Raw genomic sequence first — 22,771 nt, 5'->3', positions numbered from 1 at the left:
TTTCTTCTTTTTTTTTTTGTAGGATATCTTTTACACAATATTTCATTATAAATATAATAAGATATGTACATATGTATGTGTATACAAATACATATATGTTTTTATTGGAGTGTTCCTTAAACAGCAGTTTGGAAATCTGTATTAAATATGCGAAAAAACAATTCAAAGTTAAGATCTCAGTACATTTTACAAAAATACAACTTTTGCAATTATTTTAGAAATGAAAACCTTTTCAAGCTGACAATGTTTTGCAAAATATAAAATTATTATGATTAAACGGTAGGGTGTATCTAATTCGCTCCTGCTGTTTGTTTTTTCACAAGGTTTATTTTATTCATTATTATTTCGTTTTTGTTATTGATGTTGTGAATTTTTTATGTTTATAGCCCTTACAAAAGGGAAATCACTAAAATCATGTCGCCATTTTTATTATTTTTGTAGTTTATAAAGGAAGTATTTTTTGCTGTTTTTTTATTTCGTTGTTTATTTCTATTTTGTGATGTGTTGGCATAGACATGCTTAAGCTCTTATCTTCTATTAAAATTTATTGGAACTTCGTTACAAGAAGTCATATACATTAGGTTAGCCCCAAAACGGAGATTGTTAATGAGCTCGTCGAAAATTCAAATTTATTCCACTCTAAGATACCATGTTTGGTGAGCTGGATCAGACTGCAAAAAGTTTTTTAAAGTTTTTATGATCTTGTTCATATTTTTTTGGTATGATATGATGAAGTTAGTTTTTTACAAAATTTTTTATTACCTATACTTTTGTTTAAAATTTTCGTTTTTGGCACACAAACAATAATTCAAAATATTTAATCAAGACGTTAATATATGGTGACATTATTATGTATCACACATACATACATATTCAAAAATCTAAAATTAAAAATGTAAATTTGTATAATTTTAATATGTATAATTAAACTATTAGTTATTTTAATATCAATTATTTGTATATGGATCACCATAATCTTTATTATTAATTACAAATTCTTACAACATACAGTCACATTTTTTACTTGATGTATTAGGCTTTATAGGATTGTATTCACTGGATTCACTGGAATATAATATCAAAATTATTAAAATAAATTTAATTTTCGGACATTTTTTAGTTTTTTCTTTAATTTTTGCGTATAATCTTTTATCGACGATGACCAAAAAATAACTGCTTACAAATCTACTTGCCCAATTTTTCCGGATTTGAAACTTGTTTTACAGTTATATTTTATGTTTGCTAGTCTATTTTCGTACTCAATGTCCCATTTAAAAGTAATTTTATCATTCGATCTGGAATGGTTTCAACACAAATGTAAACATTTCTTGAAAGAACTTACAAAATCAACTACGGTTAAAAACACTAACTAATTCCTTATTAGACAATTGACTACAAATTCAATTAAAAAAAATTATGTTATTGATAACAACAACTTATTACCATATAATGGATGAAATAAGTGCATTACCTACAATACTTATTACCAAAATTTGAAAATATTTTACTGGGATATATTACCCCCTGATTCATTAACAAAATTTTATTTCCATACGAAATTTGATTTATAAATATTTTATAAAATAAAAAGTAAGGCCTTTACACAATAAATATTAAACAATTTCACCAAAATGTTTTTTTATTTCCAAACTAATTTTCTATCTTATTATATTTGTTCAGTTAGTTGTGATTGATACTCAGATTATGATTAAAAGAGCCAACCGATTATTTTAACATTGCGATGTCATATACTGTAGGCAATAGTTCGATTTTTCATGACTTTTCAATTAAATAAGAGTTAGTTAAAAGTTAATTAGAGTTAGTCAAAACTTAGTTTTTATAAGGTTTCTATAATATCGCTTTAACATTACATGACATTATTATACAAATTATACTTAACTTTTCCATAGCAAAAATCATAAAATCCACACATCTGCATAAAACGGTTGTATATTACATCAATAACGAACTTAAATCTGTGTGACAATTTTAATATTGCATTTGGTACTAAATAAAATTATAGACATAACAATTTACACTTATTTATCATGTGAATTTACATTTATTGTATTGCACACCAATTTACCCATGTCGCTCCTTTACTACAAGACTAGCATAACTTAAAATTCTAAAAAAGCGAAAATAATTTGTAATAATTGCAATTTAAATTTAATATAACGTGCGTAGAGTGGTTATGTATTCGTCTTACGTGGGCGTGGCCGGAATTTTGGCCATATTAGAAACCAGGTAGATATATACATGTAATATATTAAAAATGTACCAAATTCCTCATTTGCGGTCCGAATTAATTGAGGAATGCTAAACATCTAATTTTAAAATAGTGGCATCAGAAAAAATATATATAAATATATGTACATATTTTTATCAATATCCCTACAAAATTTTCAAATAAATAAAATTTCATGAAAGACTCTTCTTAAGAATGCTTTATTTTTTTTTTTTTTTTTTTTGAGAAACTTTGTTTATTTTTAATTAAATTTTACAGTTCAGTAGACTTTTCAATTAACTCTTATTTTCTCAATTTTTAATATTAGGATAATATATTTTAACCGGCAGAAAAATTACCTGTTAAACGATAGCTAATATAACAAGAAGCTTCGAAATATGTTACCGAAATTCCCAAGAATCTTTTAAAGATTTGAAAATATTTGTACATAAGTTGAATTTTATGATAAAAAAATTTTATATTTTGGATTGTTTTGGTCCGAACATTTTTAAGTTGTTCTAATTTTGTAGTAAAAGAGAGATGTATATATACGTATATTCATATGTATGAATGTATGTATTTAAATGTGTCTATACAACTAGTTCAATAGAATAAAATCGTAGTTGCTACTGTAGTTTTATTTAAGTCACGCAATAGAAATAATAAAAAATAAATATATGTATGTACTTAAATACATATGTATTAGGGTTGTCATTCGAAAAAAAATACGATTAATCGAGGAAAAATTTTTGTTTTTCTTCGAATGATTAAAAAATTTCCAATTTAGAATAAAGAATAATTCGAACAATTTTTGTTAAATAATCGAATATTTGAATGTTACCCATATTTTATTATAATGTTAAACAAAGAATAACATAAATTCTGTCAAAAGATCTGGTTCACACTAGGAAACTTTTGATTTTTGTGTGTGAGAGAAAAAGAAAGAAATATGAAACATCTCTTTCTATCACACGCAAAATCAAAAGTTTCTCAACAAAAGTTTCCCAATGTGAACCAGGTCTTACTACTTTTTGTTTTTTTGTTTTACTACTTTTTGCAATTTATACAATTTTATATTTCGCGATGTTAAAAGCTGAATGCTTTCTGTTTTATAAGTGAAACAGATTGCAAGCATAGAAAGTGAGAAGGTTTTTTACTTTAAGTTGTGAGTTGGTTGTACGAAAGATCAAAGTGTTTTGATATTTTTACAAGTTCTGCAAACAAGTCGCAATACAAAAATAATTGTCGTAAAACATTATTCTATTCTACTCTTCATTTTGTGGTGACCGCAGAGCAAGAAACATCGTGTGTGCGTAAAAAGGATTAAAAATTAAGATGAAATTCATGTATTTACTTCTTAAAACTATTAAATGTTTAAAGAAAACTCTTGCTATTAAATTCCAATTTCACGCACCTTCATTAAAAAATTTGTATAAAGAGATTATTTTCAAAATTGTAACATTTGTGTGCAATATACGTAACTTGGTTGTAAACAAAGGTGTTCGTGTATAAAAACCTTTAGTTAGTTGCTATCCTGGTACTTTTAAGCGAGTCATGTACGTTAAGTCATTTGCTGATGAGATCTGCATTATAGTAATTTTCTGAAGGGAACTTTATGATGGGTGCTAGGTTAAATCGTAGACAGATATTGCCCAGTTTTAATAACAAACAAAAAAATATTTATTCAAAATTTCAACTCTCTAGCTGCTCCCATCATTTTTACAACAGATAGGTTGACGGATGTTCGGCTAGATCGTTTTAGAATATAATAATATGGTGGATATAAAACATATAAAGTAGCTAATGAAATGCACACATATTTCTCAAAACATCGTATATATGTATATCATTATAAAAGCCTCCGCTTTCACTTTTAAATCAATGGAAAATTTTAAATAGGTTAAGAAACCCGCTTTTTACCCATATCTTAAGATTTTGGATATGTTTGGCATATTTTATTTATATATTTATTCTTTCGAATAATCTATTAATTTCAAAAATTTCGTCGACTTCTCGAATAAAAACATATTCTTAGTTTTTATTCGAATAATTTTTAAGAAAAATAATTGACAATTCTAATATGTACATTTGTATGTACCTACATGTTTATGTATATACGAATATATACTACAGAATGTTCAGAATCCTAAAATAAAAAATGTTAAGAATACTAAAGAGTATAACATAGTCCTCTAAAGATGTAGGCCGTTGTGTATGTTTTTTTTTTTTTTTTTGATGGATATAAAAATAACAATTTGTTCAGCATAAACACAAATTTTTGTTTAAATTTCAAGACCACATTTAAATAAATTTAGATCTAATTTATCTATAATATTTAACAAACGGATAGGATGAGCATTGTTTTTTAAATAAAATGTTAGAAACGTTAATTCTAATGAAGGAACAAAATTTATAAAGGGTTAAATGCGATGACAAAATAAACAATTCATCGTACTTTTTGCTATATGCTTCTAATTTTCTTGTCTCTTTAACCACCTAAACCACCAATCAATAAAAGAATCCACTGTGGGAAAATTAAAATTCTGTGGTACAAACAGGGAAAGAGGATTTTCAGGATTCATCAGAATCATAAACAACATATTAAAAATAAACAAGTAGGTGGGTTGTGTTAGGATCAATTATGTGTCTATTTTTTAAATTAAATTTATTTGTGTCGAATTTTATCGCTACACTCGTATTTTTGAGCCATTAATGAGCGTTGCATTTTCTGAAGGGGACCTTATATGGGGGGTAGGGTCAATCATGGACCGATCCTCATTACATTATTTAGATAGATTTTGACTCGTATGCAACTTACTTATGTCGAATTTCATCTATATACTAGTACTTTTAAGCCAATAATGAGCGTTAAAGTCCTTTTGTGAAGGGGACCTTATATGGGGGGTAGGGTTAATTAAGGACCGATCCTCATAAAATTTTGCATAGTGATTTTGGATCATAAGAATCTTACTTATGTCGAATTTCATCGCTATATTCGTATTTTTTAACAAGTTATGACTGTTAAAGCTGCATTTCGAGGGATCACTTGTATGGAGGCTATCCGAAAACGTGGACCGATATTGCCCATTTTCAATACCAAACAAGCCATACCTATAAGAAATATTTATATTCATTCGGACTCTATCGTGCTTTAAATAGACAGACAGACGGACGACAGTCATGGCTAGAACGAAGAAGAATTTAACAACGACCTAGAATATATATACTTTTGAGGGTCTATGACCAATATTTCGATGTGTTACAAATGTAATGACAAAATCAATATACACCCATCTTTTTTGATGGTGGGTATAAAAATTCCCAGCTTTGAGCTGTTTATAAAATAAAATGTTGCAACTACTTCACATACGCATGTAAATAGTACTCTTCATTAGACTTGGACTGGTCCAAAACTGGCTCCGATTGGTTTTCAGTTCATAATTATGTTTAATATACTCCTATTGGCGTAGCAAAGTTTCATGCTACCCTTGATGAATCTTCCGAATTTTGTGGGTTAGGACCTTATTATATTCTTCTAGCCAATATACAAAGCCTCACAAAAGTACTTAGAGCACATTTTGGATAACATTCTAAGTGATATTATTCGAACACAATTTAAATCATGAAAGATTGAAAGGAAAACGAACTCATTGTAAGCTTGATTATTAATTCACTCAGTTGAAAATGTTCACGTGATTATAATCATATATGTATGTATGAATTTTTTCTTGATTTTAATTAAATCTCAGAAATAGGGAGTAATGTTCATAATTTGATTTGGTTTATGTTTGCAAGTACATATGTAATTTATATAATGAATGAGTTGTGGCGCGTAAAAATTAAACGAAACACATTTGGTATACAACACATAATTTTCAATATGTCTGTAAATATTTTCCTTTTTTCAAACATTTTACAACCCATGGGGAATTGTAGCGTAATCATATTCAAAAAAAAAATGTTTATACGAACGTCAAAATTTCAATGTCAATCGTATTGAAAAACCAAATTAATAATAAAATAACAGTGCGAGCTCGATTTGTTTAACAACTTATTATTGCAACTGACGAATTGCCCAACAGCCTATTTTTTAACATTACTGTCTTTATAAAAGCAATTTTTTTTCAAAAAGGTTTCAGTTATTGATTAATAAATGAATTGATTACTTAACAAGCGTGAATGTATAGTCCGACATTGCCTACTATATGATACCCTACACTAGTCAGTATATTAAAAAGTGGATAATTTTAAAAAATAAAGCATTTAATTTGTTCTTTAACCGTATTGTGTAATATTTTTTACGTATTATTGACAAAGAATATAAATTTACTACAAGAAGGCTTATTGGGGAGTAAGGGTAAATATGGGCCTATCCTTAATGTTATTTATGTAGATTTTAATCGTTTTATTAAAAATTATAAGTGAATTGACCTTGGTGTAGGGCATGAAAATTAATGTTTTTATTAAATAATTATATGAAATTGTATAGGATTTTAGTTGTCGGTCATTGCAACATTTCGCAAATTGTAACAGACCCGATTTCCTTTTAGTTGCAAAAATCAACCCCGTACTGTATTGTGGGAGCGAGGATCGAGGGAATAGTGTTTGTTTACATTTGATTTAAAATTTTTCACATCGAAAGTGAACAGGGCGGCTGAAGAATGAAATTTTCCTGTAATGCGCTGTGCCACAGTCTAATCGACCACAAATGTTTGTTTTCTTGATGATAGTCGCGTGATGCGTAAAAATCTACGGGTATCGGAAACGAGTTCCCTTATTTCAGTATCTATCCAAACATAATAGTTGTATTCCATTTTAAAAAGCAATTTATTAAGATTAAATGGACTTGTTAAGAAACAGATTTCATTAATATTTAGATTTTTTGTAATTGACGCCTTAAAGTCTGATTTAATTTTAGTTATTTTTGTTATTATACCCATTTTAGGTACATATAATATATTTCTTACTATTTTTTTCTTTCCAATAAACATTCATACATTAGAGGTGTCCAAAAAATATCTCTTTTGTTTGGATGGGTCTTATTTTGACCATTAGCGGCTAATTCGATGTCGGGAACCCAGTATTACCAATATTCTTCATATAAATTGTTCACTTTAACGAAAGTCGAAAAAAGAGTGTGTTAATTCACATTTGTATATATAAAAATAAATAGCATAATTTCCAAAAAATCAAAAAGGTCCTATTCTTACCCAGATTCTTACTTTTCAATAGATTTCCGGCACGGGTTTTTGACAATATTGAGCGAAATAAAACCCATTTATATAAAATCTATATTTTTGGGCGACTCTAATGTACATATACATATTTTATTAACCAAACACGACAATAAGACTTTTCGTGCAAAATATTCAAAGAATATATGAACAAAAAACACATCATATAAAAAAGAAGGGGTGGCAGAAGGGAAAAACTATTCGGTTTCTTGGTTGGTTTTTTTCTGCTGAGTTCGGTTGATTCTGTGTTTCGGTTTTTCACTGTCTGGCTGACCAAGCTACTTTCAACAGCTTTTGTTGTGGAAGAAAACTTTATTTGTATCACTAAAAAATAAGAAATGAAATAAAAAACAGCAAAAATAAAGAAAAAAATGATCTGAATTTTTTGCCACCATCCTTTGAAAGCAGCACAAAAACACAAATACCCACACTCTCAAAGTAGTTCATTGTTTGTGAACAATAAAAAATTGGGAGAGAAGAAAAAAACCTTATAATAAAACGCAAAAGAATAAAGTCTTTGGAAATTTTATAGTTTGCAATACGAATACTTAAAGGAAATTACTTTGAACTACCTCAAAAATTTTCTACTTAAAAAGTTTTTCTTTTTTTGATTTTTTTTCAATTATTCTTTATATTTTCTATTTAGTTTTTTTTATTTAATGAAAACAATTTATATTGATTTTCTTTTTCATGCCGTAGTATTTTCTTATTTACCCTGTATTTTACTATATTTTATGCATTTTATTTTAGGGAAAGCAAGTTACTTTCGTTATTATTATTAGGATTTTGTATTATTGCACATTTGACGAATGACGTTTTTATTTCCATAAAATGTATATTTATATTGTGCAACATTATAATTTGTTTGGAAAATTTTTGCAACTGCAAAATTCATGTAAGATCATAAACTTATTTACAAGCAATTATAAATGAGTATTATATGACCGACCATATAATACTCTACACAAGATAGTATGTTAAAAATGTGAATTATTTTTTAAAAATTCAATTCCGGAATATTTTTATTTATTATTGAAAATATTTGATTTTCTTCAAGAGGGCTCGTATGAGGAATTTCCGTCTACGTCAAAATTATTTATGTAGAGTACGGTTTTATATGCGAAACCTAGCATTCGTTACATACCTAATTTTTAATACTACGAGGTAAAAATTACCAAAATTTTAAAATTTTAAAATTTATAATAATTTAACCATAGCTGTAAAATTTCGATTACGATTAATAATCAATTAAATTATTTTTCAAAAATAATCGTAATGATTATTTAATTTTCTGATATAAAATTTCTGATTATTAATTGATTATAATTAAAATTAATCTAAAAATAATCAGGATTAATTAAAATTAATGAAAATAATCAAAAATAATCAGAATTAATCAAATAATTTTTAGAGCTTTTTTGGGTGTAAATTATACTAAATATATGCACAGAAAAAAATGAAAATGAGTTTTAATTATCAAAATAATTGTTTCAAACAAGTTTTGCACCAAAATGATGATATCAATTACCAAATTTGTAAAAAAGTAAAAATATATATTTTTTTCCAAATAACAAATTAATCAGAACAATTAATGTCAATAATTGAGACAAGATTAAAAATTGATTAATTCATTAATTGTATAAATTAAATATTTAATAAATATAAAATTGATTTTTTATTAATTTATTAATCAAATAAATTAAACTGTTTGATAGAGAATTTTAATAAATCAATTAAGAAGGTTATTAAAGCAATAAAATTATTAATCGATTACACGCAACGTTAAAGGAATACTAGACCTTTAAAAATTGTAAATTGTAAAGAAACTTGAATATTATATGCCTAAAATTTTATGGACTATTTAAGAATTATAAATATTGCTAGCACAAAAATTCAAAAAAAAATATTAAAAATAAATCTAAAATAGAAAAGAAGGCCAGAAAATGTTTTTCAATCAATTAAAAAATTACTTGAATTAATTAAAAATTTAATCAAAATTTTACACTTTAGTTTCAAACAGTTTCAAAAAACGAGATAATTAAGACAAATAAAAATTTGTTTAAATAAAAAATAAAGAAAATTAAAACATGTTAATTGAAAATAAACTACCGATAGTTTTTTCTGTGTGGAAAATAATCAAAATTAATCCTTAAAAATAATCAACTAATTTTTGATTAATTTTGATTTTTTGATTATTTTCATTAATTCCAATTAATCCCTGATTATTTTTAATCGTAATCAACAATTAATTAAAAAAATTGAAAATAATCGTTAATTAATCATTAATTTTACCTATTTAATAAAAATAATCTAATTAATAATGATTACGATTATTAATCATTATTTTACAGCTATGAATTTAGCTGCCTGTTTTACAATATCGAAACAACATTTTCTTTGTTATAAATATATTGAAAACAAAAACAAAATATCATATTTATTTGTTGTTTTCCATATTTTTGTAAGAATGAAAATGCTCTTTCGCATTTGGAGAAATTCATTCTGTTCATTTACATACAATGATTATATAATTTATTTTTTATTGAATTGTATAAAATTAAAACATAAATATTAATGAACATATAAAATAGGAAAAATACCTATTTTGTTTTTTTCATAAATTGATGGAATCGAATCCGAATTATTAAGAGCGACTATAATATCAAGAAAGGCAACTAAAGTAAAGTTTCTATACCTCACGTACTTTTTAATTTACCCAACTAGGGAATGTAAAGTCGTCTCAACAGATTTTCCTTTCATATATGCTGAGAGTTTAAAAGCAGCTATTTGTCAGCGTTTTACTCTGCGTACCAGATATTTACTTTATTATATATATTAGAGCTCAGATTTCATCTGAGTGCTCTGTTATTAGTTTTTACTGGTCATTCCATGTTTCGAAACCATATAAGACGCATTGGTCTTCCATACAATTACTCATTTTCTGTGCAATTGTCCGATTCGACACAAGGTGATTATGTCGTCATACTTTTCTGATCTATCTGATCTGTCAACTGTTCAACCTGAATCTGATCTGTCAACTGAAGAACGTCTATAGAGTCGGTTATATCTCTATTTTTACTCCTTGATTATATCATCTTTACTGTCTCTATCGGTATTTTTCCATACAAAAATTTTCTTTCCTTCTATCGATTCTTTACAGATATTACAAAGGTACCCAATATGAACTAACTAAGAATTTACTCTTGGTAGAAAGCTGTCTAATAAACCTGGTTAAATTTTAATTTCCACATATATTTTTTTAAAAATGATTGTATGTAAATTAAAAGAAAACGAAACTGAAGAAAATTAAAACTATGTTTGATATTTATTTCAATTAAATTTTTGAAGATTACTGTTTATGTAAATAATGTTATTAAATTGTTTTAAAGTGTTAATATATGTTCAAAGTTAACATTTATTAAACAATAGTAGCAACAAATAAATAATCACAGTCATGAAGAGAAAATGAAAGTGGCGCCACTGAAGACATTAACATAAATTTATATATGTATGTCATGAAAAATGTCAACATGAATTTATATAAAAAACAATAATGCCATAATCGTTATTATATATATACATTAAAGGTGTCCAAAAAATCTATTAAAAAGTTTAAAATTGGATAAATAATAGGACTTTTCGTAAATTTTAAATAAAATTGTTACATTTAATTTCTTCTAAAGAAAATAATCTTTAAAACAAAATATTAATATCGAGCTCAAATAAGAATGTTATGTATATGCACTTTCTTTTGACAAATATGTTGAAAAAACGACTAAATAATTCTTACTTAACTCTTTTTTAATGCCTTGTTGGATAGATAATATATTCTAGATGATAAGATTTGGACGAAATGTTGATATAAGTTAATTTAAAAAAATGTTCTATTATTTACCCAAATTTTTCAAACGATTTCCGGTACGGGTTATCGTTATCCGATTTGACTAAAATTTAACATCACTATGTTTTAGACACTAATAAACAAAATCAGACCCATTTGAGCAAAATCGATTTTCTAATAATAGTTTTAGGCCGTTTTAAATTTTTTTTTACTATTAAGCTTTTTCATGAAGTTGTTTATATTTTAAAACTTTTACTTATTTTGTGCGTATATTTTGATTCTTGCAGAGTCCTTAACAACAACATATTCAACGCAATATTTGCCATTGTTAGATGTTACAACAACATCGTCATCGACAAATTTGTTGCCATATTTTGACTTTGATGTCCCGCGCAATGTTACTGTGACGGTGGGACAAACGGGTTTCTTACATTGTCGCGTGGAGAGATTGGGAGACAAAGATGTAAGTATTTAAATGGAAATGTGAGTAATTAAACATTTTAATTTTATTTTAAATCGATTAAGTTCCATTAACTGAGATTTTAGTGTAATTTTCAAAATGTACAATAAGTGCTCTCCAAATAATGCAAATTGATTTTAGTTTTCTTATTGGAAAAAATTCCAGCTCTCGTTTTAATACCCTCAAAAAAAATTGTCTTTACCCCCTAAATATGATGGAAGTATGATATTTTTTTTTACTTCAAGATATGCTTTAATGGTTCATATAATATTCGGCGTTGCCGAATAAAACAATTTTACTTTTAAAATGATTTACTCAAGATCACTGATACGAAAATAACTGAAAATAAAAGGTGGATTAATTATAATTCATATTCAGATATATATGTAGTAACGTTACTTTTTCTATTACTTAAAAATCCCTAATGTTTTTATCGAATGTGACAAGGACATTTACTCAATTTCGAATCCACACAAATACAAATTCATATGTATGTACATATATTCGCATAGAAATTACTAATTTATGAGTCATCAATCACTTGTTGTAATTTGTGTCATTTGATGGATGCATGTGAATTTTACCGAGAGAATTTGTTGTTGCTTTTGTCTGTACAATAAATCACATGTGGTAGCCATCTTCCTATTAGCGTAAATTAAAAATATTACTTCTGTAGGAAACATAAACCTAATGCTGGATTTTGTTTTTATTTCCTCTTTAATGAAACAATTTAGAAGAAAAACACATATTGAACAGTGTAAATTTCGGCAATTAATTTAAGAGTATTTAAACCAAACAATCAAACCAAAAATTGGGGGTTGGAAAAGGCAGATGAAAATTATGTAATGCTTTCATATTGCCAAATAATAAATCTTATCAAATTATTCACATACATATAAATATTTACATACATACATATTTTTTATTTATTATAAACTCATGCAAATTCACGTATACATATTTATAAAATGGGTGCGACACGTATCAAAGTGAAATGAAATAGTTTTAAATAAAAATTTAAATTCGGTCAATCAATACTATTGAAATATGGCTGCACACGATTTATATAATGTGCAACTTTTAATATAAATCCATAGTTTGTCGTTACTAATAAAGTTAATTAATTTTTGAGGCACTTTGGCTTATATGACATATTTTTGGAATTAAACCAGTAATGAGCATTAAAGACATTTTCTAAAGTGGACCTTATATAGGGGTTAAGGTCGATTGTGAACTGATCCTCTTAAAACTTGGTAGAGATTTTGTGTCATCGCTGTACTCGTACTTTTAAATCAGTTCTAAGTTTTGAAGTCATTTTTTGAAGGTGGCTGTACATACATATATGGGGAAAAATATGTACCGATCCTTATAACATTTTATTTATGTACATGTTTCTTTTAGATAGTTATGTGCGTTAAAGTAATTTTTTGAAGGGGACCTTTTATGGCGGGTAGAGAGGATCTGATAAATATTTCGATGTTTTACAAACGGAATGACAAAAACAATATACATTTTGATGATGGTGGGTATAGAAATTGATTGACAAACCTATACATATTCTTATTCAGTTTTTTTACTGAATATTTGGTATTAATTTTTTCACAATATTTGAGTATGTTATATTGAAAGTTTTGAAATTTATTTAAATATTTCATATCAAGTCACGTTTTTTATTTTAGTTTTAGTATTCTAATTTTAAAATTATTGTTACTATTGTCGGTTTATGGTTAAAAAGGTTAAATTTGAATTCATATTTTGACTTGTTGCGTAGTGTTTCCCAAGTCTTGTTTTTGTGTCTAATTTTCTGTAACCGTCACATTGCTCTGCATATTTCCCGGCACTTCCGTTTTTTTACCTGTTGACTCATCTCGTATTACAGTTAAAATATTATGATTGGTTTCATTATTAGTTTGCTTCAATGCCAAATACGGTGTTTTGAGGTTATCTAGAATTAAACGTATATCACGGGCTGACTGCCACCATCTAAAAAAAATATTTTATATTAAAATCAGATTGTCTTTTTTTATGTATAAATAAAATACAAATAAATAACACAGCGCAACACGAAAAAAACAAGTAATATTTCTATATTCGGCTGTGCCGAATCTTATATACCTTTCACCAAGTATGTTTAAAAAAACAGTTTTTATTTATTTTGTATCTCTGCACACATGTCTCACATAACATAGACACAAACAAATATAAACTGTAGCAGAAAAAAAAACCGTTGTACTGTAATACCACCGTCAAACTGTATTACCACCCTCAAACAAATATGAGCTGTATTACCAACATATTACTGCTTTATCTCCTTGTTCTTGTTATACCGTTCACCTTCGTGAGAACAGAACAGCATCCAAATATACAAAAAAGAATACACAGCTGAATAAAATCAAATACATCTCCACACGCACATGTACACCTTTATCCAATTCACAGTGTTGTTGTTGCTTTTTTAACAAAGCATGAAAAAAATGTGGCTTTTTTGATGAAATTTTCAGAGGTTGTCTCGGATTTTTGCTCATATCTCCGTTATTTATGGACCGATTTTGCTGATTTTAAATATCGATCTATGTCTAACTGAATTATTGAAGATTCAGATCTCGCCGATATCTGGGGACCTCTAAAAACTGATTTCAACAGACAGACAGAAGGACATGGCTTAATCGACTCCGCTCTCTATAAGGATCTAGAATATATATATACGTCGGAAAATTATATTTTAGAAATTACAAACGGAATGAAGAACTTATATTTACCCTTCTCACGAAGGTGAAGGGTATAATAACGATATACGGACACCACCATATGATAAAAGACCAATAATAAGAAGATCCGTGTCTTCCAGTTTTGCTCAAAGTCATGCACTTTTTTAGTTATATGCCAAACATTTGAGGCATTGGTGTTATTTTTGTAAAAAGTGATCATTTTCTCAGGCTCATATCTTGCAAACCGTTCGGAATTTTGATTTACTCTCTGAGGAAATGTTGTTGCTCTTATCACAAAGAACTAAATTGTCAAAAAAAAAACGTTATCTTCATGATAAGAATCGCAAAAATCAAATTTGTTTTACATTTTTTTTTAATTTTTTAAAAAATTAAACTGAGGTCAGGATTTTCAATCAAATTCAGGAACTTTGATATACTTTAATATTTCAATGCGTTTATATATCAGCACAAACCCATAATATATCTTTGCTGATTATACATAATATATTATATATATATAATATTATATATATATATATATATATATATTATATATATATATATATATATATTATATATATATATTATATATATATATAATATATATTTATATATATATATATATATATATATATATATTATATATATATATATATATATATATATATATATATATAATATTATAATATATATTATACATAATAATATCTTTACAAATTATACACATAAGAAAATAATAAGTATGAGTGTTATACTCGGCTATGCCGAATTTATATATTTTTAATTCAGTCATGAGCATGCATTTGCTCGAATTCTCGCAATTTTATGCCAGTAATCAGCTTTAAAGATTTCTGAGGAAGGCCTGAAAATGTTTAATATTCGGTAGGAAGATTAAAGTTCCTTAAAAGTTTCCCTCCTCCGAAATTTATAACTATACTTGTTAAAATAAATTACAGAAGGGAACTTTATATGGAGGATAAAGTTAATTAAGAGCCGATACTCGTAAGACTTTATAGACCGCTTTTCTTTTACACAGAACTTCTTAATGTCGAATAGATCTTATGGACAATTATGAGCCGGATCTCATAAAATCTGACAGAAAGATTTTGTTACGTAAGAATCTTACCTATATCGAATTTCCTCGTTATATTCGTACATTTAAGCCAGAGAGTTAAATTCAATTTCTGAAAACCACCTGCATTGAATGCTTAAACAAGCAAAAACCAGCTATTGAATATACTTTTATTCAATAAAAAGAAAAAAACAGGAACAACATGAATACCACGAAGGAAAAAGTTTTATTAAAAGAAATATAATAATTTTAGGTAAAATTATAACCATTTTAAAGGGACATCAGTTAACAAATTTCTCATAGAAATACGACTTCAGGTTTCGCTGAAAAAACAACGTAAAAACTACAACTCATGTTTTCACGAATATTGGGTAAATAAGAATTTAATATAAATTTTGATGAGAAACATGAGTATTAACCTATCAGAAGTTGGTTTAATTCTACAAATCTTTTTGGAAAAACTTCGAGATTTTTGTTACAAAAATTATTTTTTTCCTTTGGCGCTCCTTTTTCCTCTCATTAAAACGTGAAATGGTAAAACTTTATTACCATTGTCCTCAATTGAAAAGGAATTGATTTCAAGTGCCAATTTTGAATTTGATATAATTTATATTTTAATTTGTGGTCTCCGAGAGGTTAGTTTTTGTTGATCTAGTTTGGTAGACCAGATTCGATTCTCATTGTCTTTTGTCTTTGTTTTTTTCGGTTTTCATAGAAATCAAAAACTAGTTTGAAATATCTTTTGTTTTCATACAAATCAAAAACTAATTTGAAATATCTTTTGTTAAAAAAGTACATGTTGCCTGTTCAGCTTCATTTTCTTTACTTTTCCTTTCCTCAACACACCATAGTATGTGTTGTGTACATATACACACATACATATGTATGTACATTAGGATTATAACATTCTCAAATATCAAAAGTTATAATCAAATTCAAAATGGAATATAAAGATACTCCATTTAAAATTACAATAAAAAATATTTTCTTTCCTCGCGACTTTTAAAATAAGTAAATTGCCCAAATAACAAGTTTAAAATCTTTATGCCCCTAATGTGCAAGTACCACCTTATTTATTTGTATGTAACTGCAAGTGATTTTTATTTGTTTTTTAATTGTATGGAACTAACAAACATTTCTATTAGGAGAAATATCTGCAGTTGACACAATCTACCATAAGAACAGTTACAATAGTGTCAACAACACAAATGAGAAAGAAAAGAAATATAAATATCAGCAAAAACTAAATAGAAAAACGGGTTAATATTGTACTATTTTAAACGTCAAATTGACTTTTTAACTGTCATATTTATGCCTCAATCATCGTGGACAAACAGAGAATTGCAATTTTGTTGACACTTTTGTATAAAAACGTTCATTCGCATTCACTTAATGTCCATACCAAAATATAGAAAAAATATCTCATTCAGTAACCACATAAATGAAAATAAAATTCATAAATAAAAAATAGCAGAACATTCGTGTCGTGATAAATGTATGGTATGTGCATTAGAGATATTCATAAAATATCTGTTTTGCTCAGATAGGGCTAATTTTGTTTATTAGTGTTTAAAACTTAATTTTGTAAAATTTTGAACAAATCGTGGGCTAAAATGTAACATCAATATGTTTTATTTATACACAAATAAACAAAATAAGAACCATCCAAGAAAATATATATTTTTTGGCAGCCCCTAATGTACTTATATTTTAAAATAAAAAACAAACTCTATAAAATTTAAACAAATATAAATATAATACCAAAACTGTAAATGAATCCTTCACTTTTGATTTCAATTAGTTACAAGTTGGATAAATTTTGATTTTATTTTTCCAATTTTCTGTAATTTTAAAAATGTTTTCAAATATAACTTAAAATTTTGGAATGGAAATTTGAAACACCGATTTTGGGCCACATTTTTAATATATCGAAAACTGCTCAATATATTTTTTTAAACTGTCTTTAGTACATAATCTTTCAGAAAATTTAAGATATATGATCTTCCTTAAATTTTTATTGATTTTTCATATAAAATTAAATATTAAAGCATGAAGTAGTTGGAATTTTGACAAAATGATTACAGCATTGAGAACACTGATACAAAAAATAATTGTGATATCAAAAAAACTTGAAACCTAGTATAAATACATACATAATTATATACTACTTACCTGTACCAGGGCATCAGTTGTGATTTTATGATCATGTACACATTTACAAAATACACAATTAACTGTAACGATTTAATATAAAGACAGGAATTATAAAATAAATTTTCTTTTTACCGTGGTGAATAAAAAAAATATAAGCCAGCCCTTAGTCCATAAACGACCCAGACCGCTAATATGACCCTGTAGAATGTAGTACTGCACTGCCACTAATAGAGTACCCACAATACCAAATGCCACTAAAGTTAAAAGTGAAAACATTTGGCAATCTTCCTAAAAATAAATTTAATTACAAAGTACATCAGTAAAATGAAAAAAAATACCTGTAGGGCCCTACGGCTCATATTACGGGAGTACCACATACGTAGGGATTGATACAAAGTATATCTGTAAAACAAATTACGAACTAAGTAATACTTGACTTTAATCAATGTATTTAATTTATTTAAGGTTTTTATTTGTTGAAAACAATGTAATTAACGACTCTTTATTATTAACCAGATTTCATTTAGTTTAAAAATATTTCGAAAATTTTTATTGTTTAATTAGTTTAATTGAACAACTAAATAGATTAACATGCATTCTTTTAAAACATATTTTTACTTTAAAATTGATATTCACCTTTAAAATAAAGCAAATATAATAGCGATTTGCATATTTTAGAATTTGTTTAACTCGATCGAGGTCGATCGGTTAGCTACCAATATTCTTATTTTCATAAAAAGTTTTTTTTTAATACAAACGTTGCAGATATGTAGTACAGCAAAAGTACTAGATTATGTCTAAACTAATCACTAGTTAAATGTGATAAGGACGCATAGTTTCAATGGCGGAGTATGAAATTACCAATAACAACTACAGCAGTGCTTTGTTTTAATGTTATAGAACTAACGTTGAAAAAAGTCTGCTATCCATGTTTGTGGAGCTGTTGCCAGTTAAACAGTAAATTGTATAGTGCTAAAACTGTGGATATGATATCTTATAGTGAAGCTGCTTCTATTATTATGTGCAATTTCAGGGTCACAACATACTAAAACCTCATACAATATTGTTTTCTTGTAAAAAAAGAGCAATGAAAATATAAAACTCTTACTCTAGCAAGCTGAAAAATATTGTTTTGTAGCAACATGATACGAACGATTTTTAAAACATATACATACATAAATATATAAGTACATAGAACACTGCGAGTGTATGTGCAACATTATAAAAATACGAATGTCCCAGAAGTAATATTGCCACAAAAACAAGATTTACTAACGAAATTATACACATACATATCTACACAGATGTCAACCCAGCCAGCAATTTCGTAATCCACATTGTACTAACGCACTTCTGCGTTATTAGTGAACTTTTACAGACTACACTAGCTTTATAACAACTTATATCATCATAATATGAGTTTATTGATTTTGATACCGATAATAATGTTAAAATGCTAATTTGGCTCTATTAAAAATAACTGGTTCAGAAATATCCGGCTTATAGTTTTATTTAATTAAAAATACATTTTTTTGCTTTTCCCTATGTCTAAAAAGAAACATTTACAGTAAAAACATGGTAATGACCTACAGTTGTAACCACTTATGTATTACTACCTATATTTTAATCCCTTACTTGGTAATGAAAGTTTTAGCTGGGTTCCGAAAGTGCAATAAAAAAGCGATTATGAAGAGCAACTTTTTTAATTTTTGTTTATTTATTTTAAACCTTACTTAAAAAGTAATTCATTAGCATATGTATGTATGTATGTATGTATGTATGTATGTATGTATGTATGTATGTATGTATGTATGTGTAAGGTTTTACCTATGTGCTATTTAAACTTAAAAACAGGGCATTTTGCTCAAGAGCAAAAGCGAACAAATGAAGTGAAAAATTGTTTTCAATAGAACAAACAAATATATTAACATGTAAGAGTGTTATATTTGGACATGCCGAATAAAATTTTGTGCTGTAAAATTAATGTAAATTTTTTAAAGGCGCTTCATTTGTTTCATATATGCTGAATTTTACTATTCGAAATTAATATAAACATAAGATATCGGAATAGGGCTTTTAGGGAGATATTTGTTGCTATAAAACTTGTTTATGATAAAGTTTACCACTACACTGCTATTCTGAGTGTTAAAGTAATTTTCTAAAGGCGGTAGATTCAATTATGGACCAATTGTCATAAAGCATGGCAGAAAAATTTTGTTTTGTAAAATCTTATTTATATGTGTCGAACTTTATCACTATACTCGTTTTAAGCCAGATGAACGTTAAAATTATTTGTTGAAGGAGACCTTAAATGAGAGTAGGGCCAATTATGGAACAATACTCATAAAATATGAGAGACTTTGGCTTCTATGAAACATATTTGTGCAGTCGCTAAACTCGTATTTTTATTACAGTAACGAGCTTTAAAGTCTTTTTTATGGATCTTATATTGGGAATATTGTCAATAATGGACCGATCCACATAGTAATTGGTAATGAGATTTTGTCTTGTAAGAAATTTATTCATTGCTATACTCGTATTTTTAAGTCAGTAATAAGCGTTAGTCATTTTCTAAAGGAGACCTAATATGCCGATTCTCTCTTGGTAGAGAGGTTTTGGCTTGTATTAAACATGTTTACGTCAAGTGGCATCTCTGTATTGTACGTTTAAAGCAGTTCTGAGAGTTAAAGTAATTTCCTGAAGGGTAATTTAACATATATGGGGGATATGATCAATTATACACTGATCCTTATATATTTTTACAATCATATTAATGCTTTTATAAAACAAAAAGGATCAATTATGCGCCTTTCCTTATAAAATTTTACCAAGAGGTTAGGGTTCCCGAAAATATGTGGATCATGCATTAATGAATTTTTTGTTACCAAAAACTAACAAATTCACACTTTTTGAATATAGGATGGTGATATTTCATCGATACATACATACATACATACATACATACATACATACATACATACATACATACATACATACATACATACAAACAAACAAACATACATACATACATACATACATACATACATACATACATACATACATACATACATACATACATACATACATACATACGTACGTACATACATACATACATACATACATACATACTAAATCGGATTTTATTTTTTACTAATTCAGTTTTGCTTACCTTAAAGTTTGTTCAGTATTGTATTGAAACTGGCATAATTCACACGTTGTACAATTTGACACACTGATCCATCTTTCTAGGCAATCAATATGGACATATGATAGGGACCCTTTACACAAGCATGGGGAAACAAGTCTGTCGAACAAAAATAAAGAACAGGTAGTGTTTGTTTGATTTAATTTTTTATTATTTGTGGACGGGTGTCAAAAATTGTAATATCTTCAAAAAGATGGTGTAATATATTTTTTTGTATTACTTGTATTTATTTAAAATTTTTTTCATGTGGTAATGTTTTTATGTAAATTATGGACGTTTGTTCCATTTTCTGAAGGATATATTGAATGTGGGCTAAGGTGAGAGATATTTGAGTGCAAAATTTCGTCAACTTATTTATACAGTATAATTACTGGGTGCGTGAAATAAAATAAAAAGGTTCCTTAATGCAATAGATAATGTTTTCGGAAAATTTTAGAAAACATCCAACTATTTCGAAACTTATAGTTAGATTGTCTCAGTATCTTATAAGGTGGGACCTATAACACATTTATATACAATTTTCCCCCTCTATGACACGTTAAAACGGAAATAAAAGATCAATATTATTTGATGATGAATACTTCTCTGGATTTTCACTGTTGTGACATATGCGGCACACAAAAAATTCTGTAGATTCTAAGGATGCACTATCATTTTTGTTGACGTTATCCAAAGTTGAATCTTGATTACAATACTTGGACGTTCCTGGTGAGATGTCTATAAAAAAGTTGTCAGCTTGGTGTGGAAAATCACTCCCATCAATATTTAGTTGGGTCTCGAAGTTTGGTATTATTTTTCGAACTACAGGACAATTTAAATATTGTAATTATTGTAAACCTATTCGCTAGATAATTACACTACCAGTATTGTTTGAAGTGTCCATTTTATTATAATAAACGTTGTAATTTAAATTTATTTATTTAAAATCTATTTAATTTTTTTTTGTTTAAAAGTCAAAAAATAATTCAAAATTTTATACCCTACACCACAATAGTATCAAACCTTAGTATTAAAGTGAAACTGTACATAATTAACTGTTATTTATAAATACATATATCCTCTTCCCAAATTGAATGAGAACCGGGCCATATTTGACCTATACTCCTATATAAAAAGATGATTCGTTTATTATCAATAAATTGTAAAAAATATATTAATAACACCAAATTTATTTATAAAACAAAAAACTAAAGAACTATTAAACAAAATCTTAAAACTAACTTAAAACTAATGTTATCAATTTCATATTCCCATTCAATGGTGGGTTTTCAAGTACGCTATTGATAAGAATATGCTCCATTTCTAATTATATCTCTAAATGTATATGCATTACATAAACAAGAGAATTAATGTGCATCCTAATGCTAGCATTCTTATCATTATTAAAGGTTGTCATAAAAAACTAAGCGATAAATATTTATTTGTAACTCAAGTGAATTAATCGAATAGTTTTTATGATCAAACCTATGCACCAAAATAAGATTTTAAACTATGTTCAAATATGTTTGAACAGCTTCTTCATTAAAAATAAATAATTTTTTAAATATACAGGCTATTATATGGTCGGCCATGCCCGAATATACTTTCCTACTTGTTCAAACAATAATAGATTTAAGGGTGCCTGAATCAATGAATACAACATCAACAATCATGTCTTTGGGTTTTACATGAAACTATTTCAACTGTATAGTAGGAGGTTAAGTTAGTTCTTTATTTGCTGTCAGTTTAGATTTTACTTAATGGTGTGATGGTTAAGACTTTGTTATGTATTAAGCCCTGTAATTTGTTTATCTGAAGTTTTCAAGAAAATCCTTTAGAAAACTTATATTTTGTCTTGTTTTCTGATGCTTTTATGTTGCCAATGTATTGC

General features: G+C 27.0%; 2 protein-coding genes across 4 annotated transcripts in view; one reads left to right on the top strand and one right to left on the bottom strand.

Moving 5' to 3' along the window:
- LOC111690349 overlaps positions 1-22,771 on the top strand; it is a 92,281-nt gene that overhangs the window by 43,124 nt on the left and 26,386 nt on the right. For both annotated transcript variants that reach the window (XM_046955022.1, XM_046955021.1), the window contains exon 3: positions 11,590-11,765. In XM_046955022.1, the coding sequence (XP_046810978.1) occupies positions 11,590-11,765 (176 nt within the window). The remainder of the gene's footprint in view (positions 1-11,589; positions 11,766-22,771) is intronic.
- LOC124420815 (E3 ubiquitin-protein ligase MARCHF3) lies at positions 13,385-21,907 on the bottom strand. Of its 2 annotated transcripts, none has more exons than XM_046955023.1 (7): positions 21,763-21,907; positions 21,483-21,702; positions 20,866-21,000; positions 18,035-18,098; positions 17,829-17,984; positions 17,715-17,776; positions 13,385-13,745 (listed from the first exon to the last, which is right to left on the bottom strand). In XM_046955023.1, the coding sequence occupies exons 1-7, from the start codon at positions 21,782-21,784 to the stop codon at positions 13,559-13,561; spliced, it is 846 nt and encodes a 281-aa protein (XP_046810979.1). In that variant the 5' UTR covers positions 21,785-21,907; the 3' UTR covers positions 13,385-13,558. The 2 variants fall into 2 exon arrangements, with proteins under 2 accessions (XP_046810979.1, XP_046810980.1); XM_046955024.1 differs by lacking the exon at positions 13,385-13,745 and adding an exon at positions 17,504-17,637.

This window comes from Lucilia cuprina, chromosome 6 (genome assembly GCF_022045245.1).
Source record: "Lucilia cuprina isolate Lc7/37 chromosome 6, ASM2204524v1, whole genome shotgun sequence".
Classification (NCBI taxonomy): domain Eukaryota; kingdom Metazoa; phylum Arthropoda; class Insecta; order Diptera; family Calliphoridae; genus Lucilia; species Lucilia cuprina.
Note: the sequence above shows the minus strand (reverse complement) of the source record. Positions and strands in the feature narration are given on the sequence as shown.

Coding starts and splice junctions, on each gene's coding strand:
- LOC124420815 (XM_046955023.1), bottom strand. CDS start 21,784: ATGGACACTTCAAACAATACTG. Junction 18,099..20,865: donor AATACTGAACAAACTTTAAG/GTAAGCAAAACT, acceptor TTTGTTTTACAG/ATATACTTTGTATCAATCCC. Junction 17,985..18,034: donor TGAGCCGTAGGGCCCTACAG/GTATTTTTTTTC, acceptor ATTTATTTTTAG/GAAGATTGCCAAATGTTTTC.